This window comes from Triticum dicoccoides, chromosome 5B (genome assembly GCF_002162155.2).
Source record: "Triticum dicoccoides isolate Atlit2015 ecotype Zavitan chromosome 5B, WEW_v2.0, whole genome shotgun sequence".
NCBI classification, from domain to species: Eukaryota; Viridiplantae; Streptophyta; class Magnoliopsida; order Poales; family Poaceae; genus Triticum; species Triticum dicoccoides.
This window is the reverse complement of record NC_041389.1, coordinates 703,381,429-703,392,575: the sequence shown is the minus strand read 5'-3', so window position 1 is coordinate 703,392,575 and position 11,147 is coordinate 703,381,429. Positions and strand designations below refer to the sequence as shown.

Sequence of the window (11,147 nt, the reverse complement as noted above, 5' to 3'; positions counted from 1 at the left end):
CCTCCACTCCTTTATATACGGAGGAGGGGGGCACCCCATAGACACACAAGTTGATCATTGATCTTTAGTTGTGTGCGGTGCCCCCCTCCACCATAATCCACCTCGGTCATATCGTAGCGGTGCTTAGGTGAAGCCCTGGATCGGTAGCTTCATCAACACCGTCATCACGCCGTTGTGCTGACGGAACTCTCCCTCGAGGCTCTACTGGATCCTGAGTTCGTGGGACGTCACTGAGCTGAACGTGTGCAGATCGCGGAGGTGCCGTACGTTCAGCACTAGGATCGGTCGATGAAGACGTGCAACTACATCAACCGTGTTGTCATAACGCTTCCGCTTACGGTCTACGAGGGTACGTGGACGACACTCTCCTCTCTCGTTGCTATGCATCACCATGATCTTGCATGTACGTAGGAAATTTTTTGAAATTACCGCGTTCCCCAACAGAAGCGGCTTTGAAGAAGAGATGTGGTCCGCTTTCTCGCTCACGCTTGCAAAGGGTGCAAAGTCCACAATTTGGCCATCCATGTTTTTGTAGCCTATCCGCAGTCCAAATTCTGTCTTGGATAGCCAACCAAGCAAACAATTTAGCCTTTGGTGGCGCCCAAGTTTTCCAAACCATTAGAAGAAGTCAAGGTCCTCCTCATTACATGGATTTCCCAAGCCCACCCACAAATTTTTTTGTGCCGTCTATTCAAACCATGGCCATCTCAATCGTAAGGCTAGCACAATTTTATCTGTGTTGAGAACCCGTAGGCCGCCATATTCGCACGGGCGGCAAACCGTCTCCCAGTTTACCTTGCACTTGGCACCCGTCTTCTTATCCGATCCTGACCAAAGGAAAGCACGCTGCAGTTTGTTGATATTGTGAAGAATGCCTGGCGGTATGACCAAAGATGTGATGAAGTACACCGCTTGCAAGGTGACGACAGACTTAACAAGGTTCGTGCGTCCAATGGTCGTGATATTTTGCCCCTCATAGGTGACCAACTTGCTCGCATTCTTGTCCTCAAGAAATTGCAAGTCCACCTTCTTAAGCTGCCAGATGGACAATGGAAGACCCAAGTATCTTATCGGGAAGGACACCCTGTTAACAGGCAAGCCTTGCAGAATGTGCTCCAGGTTTAGGTGATGGCATCGAATGGGCACAACCGAGCTGTTGCTAGAATTGGTGCAAAGTCCGGTGACGTCCCCGAATGCGCGCAAAATGGCTGAGAGGTTGTCAATATCTTTTCTGATTGGAGCCATGAAAACAGCCGCATTGTCTGCATAGAGTGAAGTTCGCACCATGGCCCCTCTCCCACGATTCTTGTGGAGTAGTCTTTTTCGGGTTGCCAGCTCAAGCAGTTGTTGGAGTGTGTCAATTGCGATAACAAACAGGAGCGGGGATAAGGGGTCCCCAGCCGAAGGGAGCTTTGCTAGACGTACGGAGTTTTACAGGAGGTTTACAGGTTGCTTAATAGTAATTGGCCGAGGATTGATTAAGATGCACGGGCCCACCGGTGAAAATCAGGGGGGGCAACTAGAAGAGCGAATGGTACGGTCCTCAACCTGTAAAAACCTGTAGAATGAGCCTGTACGTGTAGCATTTTCGGGCCGGAGGCCCATACCGTGCTTGATGTGGTTGCCAGCCACCCCATTCAACAGAATCCTAGAAGATGATGTGCACAGAAGAGCCGCGGTCCAATCCCGAAACTTGGGGGAAACCCCCTCCGCCGAAGGAGGTCGAGGATGTATTCCCATCTGACCGAGTCGAAGGCTTTGCAGATATCCAGTTTGAACAGAAAAGACGGAGTCTTGCATTTGTGTAGCCTACGGGCCAAGTTGCGGACCCACATTCTTTATTTCTTTTTCATTTGGTAGACAGTTGATGGCATACAATTCAAGAAAAAACTACATTGGAATTACAATTCTTTTTAAATAACGGTTTGCTAGAAAAAGTTAGGTCAATTATGCCCCCGTGTATCATCACTGCATTTCTCAGGGGCGAATTGGATCTTGCCGGCTGCAATGTCATAGACGAAGCGCGTGTCCACCTGCTGCATCGCCCCGATGATTGTGATGTCCTTGCTCGGCACCACGGTTAGGCAGATATCGTGCTGAACAAAGACGAAGAGCTGTTGCGGCCTGATCACGAGCTCGGCGCCCTCCTCGAAGCGCAGCGTCACCGTCGGCAGGTACTCGAGGGCGGCCTGAGTCGCACCGCTGAAGCAAAGGCGGTACCCGTCACGCTTCACGAGCGGCAGCCCGAGTCTCGTGACGTGTTCCACCACGGCGTGCTCCAGGACGTGGTACACCGGCTGCGTTATCGCCGTCGTGCTCGTCCCCGGATTGATGAGGCACCCGCCGTACCACCTACCGTCGTGCGACCTGTGGCGCCGTAATAATACGCTCATTTGGCGTTGTCCAGGTGGCGGGACCAGGGCCTTGTCGGCGACGCTGACGCCCAAGACGCTGACGAAGTAGCCGCTGAAGTGCGGGTCGGTCGTGAAGCGCATGAAGAGGATCTTGGTGCTCTTCATGTGGCCCGTGGCTGAGACGTCTGCGCCGAAACGGAGGAAACCTTGCCTGTCCGGACGCCCGGGCCCGAAGAGGCAGTAGGAGAAGCGGCCGTCCTGCCCGTGCTGGTGGAGCCGAGTCCAGATGAGCGACGGTGTCTGCTTCCCCAGGCCGAGGACGCCGGCGAGTACTCCATGGCTGAGGAACCCCGTGGTGGTGTGCGCGCAGCCAAACACGACGCCGCGAACCTCCGCGGCCGCAGCCGCGCCACCATCGTTCGCGAAGGCGAAGGTCTCGTTACCGAGCACACCGCTCGCGTGCGCGCCGTTGAGGCGGTTCACCCGGAACTCGCAATCGGTGCCCCTGTATGGCTTATGACACAGGTCGCTCCTGTGCGAGACGCGTCTGAACGACGACGAGATCTCCGGTTTGAAGGGCGGCGATATCTGTGGGAAAGGATGCGCAATCGGCATGCACTGCATCCATGTCAGGCTGCTGACCGTGTCCAGCACCAGGTCGTAGGTGCGGCGGCCGCTGCCCGTCCCGACGGTGGTGGCCACGCTGTATGTCAGCCCTCTCGGCCCGTGGACATGCGGCCGAAGCGCAGTGGTGGCTGCCTGCTCGTTAAGGTGCAGGAAGCCGCCGCCGTCGACGTGCATGGTGCTGTTCCAGCCGCCGTAAGGGACCAGGCGGAGGCTGAAGCCTCCGCCGGGACGTGGCGTGCCATCGTTTGCAGCGGCAGGCTGGAGGAACGTCGCGAGCGAGGCAACAAGCACCAGCGGGAGGAAGGCGAGAGCGTGTGTGTCAAGCTCCATGGTTGCAGGAACGGAGTCACAGTAGCAAGCTAGAGCACCGTACCTAACTTGGTGGCTTGAATGCAACCAGAGTCTTGGCTATCCTTTTGTACAAGGAGAGTTAAGTGTTGAGCGAGGGTTTGGCTGCACTAATTAATTGTGGTGCCAAAATCCATATCTTCATTCATTGTGCATATCCCCTTGTAGTACTATATGCATATCTTCATTTGATGTGTGCCGATCGATTGATGTGAACATGAATTGGAGTATACTACAACATGTCTGTCTTTGTCCTACTGAGCAAGAGTTTTGGGCTGCATTAACTATGTAGAGAAAATCTCTTTTATAGATTTGCATATCCCTTCACTCTCACTCACGTAGGAGATACATACCAATTAACTCATGCAAACATGAATCAAATACTAGAGCGAAAGCCGTATCTAATAGGATCATTTTATTCTAAACAAGTTACTTTGTGTAGATAGAGTTAAATGCTGAGCAAGGGTTTGGCCACATTAACTATGTAGCAGAAATCCATTTTTAGATTTGTATATATATATATATATATATATATATATATATATATATATATATATATATATATATATATATAGCTTGCACAACATGAATTAACGAGTAATGCTACACTTACGTAATGTTAATTACGTGATTAATGTAATCAGCCACCTGGACATGTGTGATTGGGGATTGGGGGAGGAAGAAGGGGCCCACCCCCATGAAAATGGCGTGGGGAGATAGTTACGTAGTTTACGTAAACGTCCGTAATCTGATAGACTGATACATAGGTCTAGGATTTTCGAGAATTAACCAATGCGGGCATGAATTGAAGAATAATGTTAAACTCCACTGCTGTAAGCGCTTATCAAAGCTGGGTTGTGACAAAGTAATTTTATTCATTTCAGTTATCTTGTGCTAAAATGCAAGGAAACTACAACATATATGCATGATATATAAAAGATGATCATCCTGGATTGAGCAAATTACCGATTTCTATGTAAGATTCAGTCGACCCCAACATAAATCTAACAGTCCTGAGACAAGCAAGGTACTTCATTTACCAGTCCTAACCGAACCTAACTAGTAAAGAATATCTCCGATGCATGATAACATGGAGAGGGTGTCACCATTGCTAAATTGTGAAGATACTAGGATATCGCTACAGAGAAAACCTAACCAAACCTTAGAAACGGTAGAAATCTCTCAAGGAATCGCTTCCCACCATCCATGAACTCCACAGATAGTGCCACCCTATGATCATCGAAGCAAGCATCACATGTGAAGTCAATGGACTCCGACCTCCAGGAGAGAAGTTTCAACCACATAGAAATGTGACACGTGAGGAAGGGGGAACATCACCAGGAGAAAATTAGTGAGTGTGGACAACGCGCACTTGTCATGAACTTAAAAGAAGTTTGACTTTTCAATGAACTAATACACCTTATATTTTGGAACAAAGGGAGTAATTTTTTTAGGAAAACACAACAACACCAACCACACAACAAAGCATGCATAACCCTTTTAATACATATTATTTCTCGTTTTCATAGTTGTTGCTAGAAAGCGAGTAAAATGCAATCCTTGATCGCTGAATTCGTGATCATTGTTATACAAAATAAGATCAATAGGTCTGTAAGTATAACTTCACATGATTATCGTATAACTCCAAATATTTATATCCATGTCAGTCTATTGACTGATCAAAATGTCCACATGGAAAACAATGCAACCTTCCAGTGGGCCAAAGAAAGAAACAATAGAATCTAAACTAAATTATGTTAAAGTGAGGAGTCGGGACATCACACTGGTCGCCGCCGCACACTAGCCATCTGAGCACACACGACTTTATATTAACGGGAACTAAGTAAACAATCCAGTTAGACAAGCTAACATATTTTTCCATGGATTCCGTTTTTTTACGAAAAAGACATAAAATTGTTATAAAAGTTCATTTAACTACAAAAGCACCTCAAACATAATAGAAATTACATCGAGGTTCCTAGACATTTGAATGACCACCGCCGCTAGAATGTGTTGGAAATATGAGCAATTTACCGAGTGGTTTTATTAACAGAAATACTAGATAAAGCATGACTAGTGTAGCAGTGATAAAACAAGCCATGCAATTTGACAAAGAGAAGGTAAACAACATGTTCATATATGAACCATAACTAAACATATCTAAAGCAGACAGTATAGCAGGTTGCATAAATGAAATAGAGTCTAACATATCTAGGGAAAAAACTAGAACAAGGAGCTGTAGCAGAACCTCCAATAGAAAGGGTAGAAACACGTACGTGACAGTAGCAGGAGCAGAGGCACTGGACTTGGGGTCGGTGTCCTCCATGTCGTCGAGGAGGTAGTCGATGTCAGGGAAGTAGTCGTCATTGGGGAAGTAGTCGTCGGCGATCGGATCGTCCGTGATGAAGAAGCCAGTAGTCGCGCTGAGCGCTCCCCAAAAACCTTATCACCCTTCTCCCGTACAGGACTCAAAAGGTGCGGTCTCGGAGGTCTACTGTCCCGACGTGCGGTGCATGCCGCAAGCCGAGATGAGGAAGAACGTAGCAGCAGCGCAGTGCTCAGGAACTTGTGGCGAGAGGAGGATGAGATTCTGGTGCGTCTCTCTGGGAGGAGCGACCTCCCTTTGATAGGGGCAAGAGAAGAAGGCGAGAGGCTGCGCTGGGAGCTGAAGAGAACGAGGGAGCCGAAACGAACAGACAGCAGGTGAAGAGGTGCGCCGTTCGTATTCAATCTCCACTACAGCAAAACATTTCAGCTTTCGCGTGCCCTTTCGTATACCCGTAGTGCGTGGCAAAAATTTACATCGGCTCGGCTCATTCCCGCAACCCGCTGCGCGGCGCGGCGCGGCGGGGCGAGGCGAGGCGGGCGGTGGAGGAGGAGCGCGCGTGGATGTCCCTCTTGTTCTCATGCTGATACAAGTGGGGAAGGAGCCTCCCTTATATAGAAGTCCAACTCCCTCTAAACTAGCAAGGTGGGACTAAACTTTAGTTCTACCTCTTGCCTTGCACGAATGGGCTGCGTGGGCCTCTAGAATTTATTAGGAATTTTTGAAACTACTATTGGGCTAGGCCCAAATAGACAAAATTCCAGCAGAATGAGCTGCTGGCGTGTCGCCATTGCGGCCCCATACCGGAGCCGGTTTGACCTTATTGATGACAACTGAGAAGTCTTTATGCATGCGTCCCTAATGAGCACCGTCCTAGAGCGCAGTTGTCGTATTTAAACCCTTGAATCGATCTGATGTGCCTCCCACCAAATGACATCCTCGCGCACATTTGGTGGAAACCCTAAGCTCGACGCACCAGCTAGAGGCATGAATCTACATTGGAGCTTCATCCACTCCGTCCTGACTAATGAATTCGAGGAGGCTCGAAGCCCGGAACACCAACTCAAAGATAAAGCATCACCATCCATTCAAGTGTCATACCTGAAAGGACTAAAAAACAATAAGCTAAACTACTAACCAGATCCGATGCATTGGGATCCCCACCCACCATCGGAGCAGCAAGCGGAGTGGAGAAGAATCCATGGGCTGGCGGGTGGAGCTTGGAGGGGAGAAAAACTTTGCCCTAGCTACATATTTCCATTTGAAAATATACTTACCTTTTATTGGTCTAGGTCTCAAGAATGCATGTCTTACATTGGACAATAAATTGTGAGTTGATCTTTGTTCACTAACTCAATTTAAGCAAATCATTGTGCTTAAGAGAGAAAATGATATGTGATTTACTATAGGAGCGCACGGCCTCCAAATATTTTCTGAAACAAATAAGGTATTTCATTTGCTTTGACCATTGCTAAATAGTTAAGGTAGCAAGGCAATGCCACCGAGGATAACTATTTGCGGTTAACAACGATGTGTCCAAATGTCCAGTATCACATGATTTAGCTTACTCCGCATATCAAGTTGTCACTCCATCGCAACAATATATACCAACTACTGTTTACCATTTAGTACATGTCGTTAGTTACTTTATGACTAATTTACCTATGTTAGACCCCCAATACTCTCTTTAACCGGCTACATAAGATTGGCTATGGCAAGGTAACACATTCATTTTAGTCTTGCTACAAGGACATATATTTCTAATATATAGAAGATGCGCTACCCTGCGATAAACAAAACACAAGCATCACATATGTAGCGGACGAACTCCGGCCAGGAGAGAAGTTCCAGCCATGCAGAAGAAGAGAAAACAAGAGAAAGTGCCTCGTGGTAAAAGGGAGTAGCAGGTAGAAATTAGTAACTAGGGGTAGATCTAGGGGGTGTCGGGGTGTCATGAAAGCCTCTGGAAAACTGAAAAAAAAATACTTTGGATAATATACTTCACACTAATTTTATAGAAACTTAATGCAATTTATAGACTATTTTTTGGATTTACTCTGATGTTTAAATCAAATAATACCATTTTAGTGGAAATTCACATATTTTGTACACTGATATTTTGAAGTTGTGTTGTCTATACATACATTTGTATGTATCAACTGTGGCACCCTAGGTCCATGCAGAAGAAGAGAAAACAAGAGAAAGTTCCTCGTGGTAAAAGGGAGTAGAAGGTAGAAATTAGCGACTAGGGGTAGATCTAGGGGGTGTCAGGGTGTCATGAAAGCCCCTGGATAACTGAAAAATACTTTGCATAATATACTTAACACTAATTTTATAGAAACTTAATGCTATTTATAGACTATTTTCTGGATTTAATCTGATGTATAAATCAAATTATACTATTTTAGTGGAAATTCACATATTTTGTACACTGATTATTTTGAAGTTGTGTTGTTTATACATTGTATATATCAACTGTGGCACCCTAGGTCCATCATTGTTAGCAAGGGCAGACGTCTGACGACGTTGATACCCGTTCTGAACTCTGAAACAAGTGGTGTGAGTGGTCTGCTCTTCCCATGCAGGCGGGCCATGAGCACATCTAGCATGGCTAAGAGTGCTCACGAATTTTTGGCCAAACGTTTCAAGTGACATAACTTACATGGTGTCAAATATTGGACACCACAATTAAAAATAAGCAAAACGGTTCCTTTTCTATTACTCTTCACTAAAGGCAGTGCGTACTAGATGCTTGAGTGACCAGCTTACAATACAAAGGAGCAAAGAAACAACCAACACCAACTTAGAAACAGAAAAACCAACTAAACCGAGGAGATTTCACACTCAAGTGCAACACTACAGAAACTGGACTATAGGGAAAACCCCTTGTACGCCCTCTACAAACACTAACAAATTATCGGTTCGAAGCTTGGGCACATATCCTTCTATATATTCTTCTGTGTGGACCATAGAATCTTCCCATTCCTACATAATGTAGATCACCATGTAGAGATACACAATTAAAGGCAGTAACACAACTTTAGAGTTTTGACCACAAATAAGATATCAAATTTAGATATGAACACAAAGGCACCTTCTCAAATGGTAACAGTTCCGTCTAAGAATGAGGAGTCAAATGGATCTGCCATCGACAGATCATGGGTATGCTTGCGGATGCTATAATTCGATCCAGTCCAAGCAAACTTTTTGAATACAAACCGAGCACCTGGAGAAGCTCTGTCTTCGACTTGTAGCTTCCTGTTTTGATTGTCCCTCCATTTGTCTATGTCGTGGCAATTGGTTGAACTCTCGAGGATTCCAAATTCCATTCTCCCTAGCACTTTGGCATTCAGAACAAAGAACCTGGCAAAGTCAACTTCTTGACCATTGCCATAGTAGATCTTCAATGGCATTGTCTTTAGATGGTGCTCAAGGCATTCAATTGGATCATCTAGTGAGGCATACTTCCTCACAATTTTGATATTCTTTGGTGGACACCAAGTCACCAACCACGGCACTTCAATGGATCTAACTGGAGACAGAAACAAAAGAAAACTTTTTCGTAACAATTTGACAACATGACGTCTTCACATTTTAAGCAATATAGCCAATATGAACACTCACGACGATATAGAGCGTCTCCAAGCAGGGGAAGCACTTGAGGAAGTCAAGAACTGCATCCAAATCTGGCCCGGCATGATCAAAAGCCAATACCTGATTTGAAGCACATTTGCCAACGACAGATCTGGCTTTCCCCACCCCCGCGTCGTCTCCCTGAGGCGACTCGGGCGGGCACCTCACCGGCCGGCGGCTAAGCCCCTTCCCCACCCACATCCCCTCGCCGCCGCCGGCAAACAACGTCGGGCAAGGCCTGCCGGCGGCTGGCGGCGGCGGGATCCGCTCTCTCCAGCGAAGCTCGCCATTCAACACCCCCGTTTTCCTCACTCCACCTCCCACCACGCCGGCCATCTTCTCCGTCTGGCAGGATCCCACCGTCCTCCCCACTCATCCGCCTCGGTGCTCGCCGGATCTGGCTGAGGGCGCCCTTTGCGGCGTGTGGCTGCCTTCGGGCCGATGCCCCACGCGGATGCAGATCCATTTGTGCCGCGACCACCTCCGCTCGATCTGCTCCGCCCTCCCCGGCTCCGTCTGCACCGGCTGCGTGACGTGCGCTCCAGTTGGCGCCCCTTCGTTCAGTGCGTGGCCCCCAACCGCGGTGGTCATCAGGCTGGCTCGGGGTCTTCCACCTATGCGCCCGTGCGCCGCATCCCTCCGCTCCGGCAAAACTCCACTCCGGCGTGTCGTGCGTCCTGCTGCTCTGCGCCTCCCAGGCTGGGCTGCGCCGCCGCTGGCGTGGCGCGTGCGTCCACCGTCGCCCACACCCCCCCTCCCTCAGATCCATGCTCATGGGTGCTGGGTGGATTGTCGCGGTTCCCCTGCCTCGGGCGGGCCATACGGCTCCGGCGCCCCCGGTCTGGTCGCCTTCGCGGCCGGGCATTTCAGCTGCGTCTGGTGTGTGCCCGTGTCAACCGCATTTAGCATGGTGGACTGCTGCCCCTGGCCGCAGTTCCCTGTAACCTTCGGCTCTCTGTCTCCGGGAGAAATCCCTTCGCTGGTTCCTTGCCAGCGGCAGCAACGGCGACGCCTTCCCGGTGCCGCTTCATCTTCTTGGAGGCGTTGCTGTGGAGTTCAGTGCAGCTATGGTTTTGGACGAAAGTCCTGCGATGATGGCGCCTGTGGGCGTCATTCAACCTTCCTGAAGGTATCGTGAAAACCCATGCTTCAATCCTCTCACCTACGCCCGTCCATCCCATCATCGACTTTTGTCTCTCCGTCGAGCCATCCAATCATCGACTTTTGTCTCTCCGTCGAGCCAGTCACCGTCATCCATCCATTCGTCTGGTGTTCGTCTTCGGTGTTGTTCCCCGGTGTCGGCCATGTTGTTGTGCATGTTCAAGCCCCTCCCACAGTGGCCATTGTGCTGCGGTGAGCTTAGTGCTCTTGGTGTTGTTCCGGTTCATCTTTGCTCTTCGACGACGCAAGATGCCTCCCCAACTTGCTAATCGTCCTGAATTCCCGTGGCGGAGCTCCCAGTCAAGGTTCGTGTTGTCACTCGTTGGTTGTGGATGCTCCTGAGTAGTGTCGTGAGGTCCGGTATGCACGCTGGTGCGGTGCGTTAGGTTGCTTGCTTAGTCTTGGTATTGTGATCCTTAGATGGCACCCCTCTTCTACTTGTGCCTCTGTGGTGTTGGTCGTTTGGTCTGCTAGCTAGGTCATCCCTTGTCCGGGGCGTCCATTTTCTTCTCTTCTTCAGTTATTGATGTGCGTCATTTTTTCTCTCTTCTTCTGTAACCTTGTTGCCTGTACGGTTTTCGGCCCGGTTTCCCTTATAAACGGGGTCAATTTGTTTAGGTTTTCGATCCTGTTTCCCTTATAAACGGGATCAGCCAAAGTTAAGGGGTGACTCTTGGCTTTGGCAGATTTTTGAGCAA

General features: G+C 48.6%; 1 protein-coding gene across 1 annotated transcript; it reads right to left on the bottom strand.

Moving 5' to 3' along the window:
- Positions 1–1,943: 1,943 nt before the first annotated feature.
- Positions 1,944–3,311, bottom strand: LOC119308111 (aspartic proteinase nepenthesin-2-like). Its single transcript, XM_037584237.1, has one exon. It carries the CDS (start codon positions 3,309–3,311, stop codon positions 1,944–1,946), a length of 1,368 nt encoding a protein of 455 aa, XP_037440134.1.
- Positions 3,312–11,147: the final 7,836 nt, after the last annotated feature.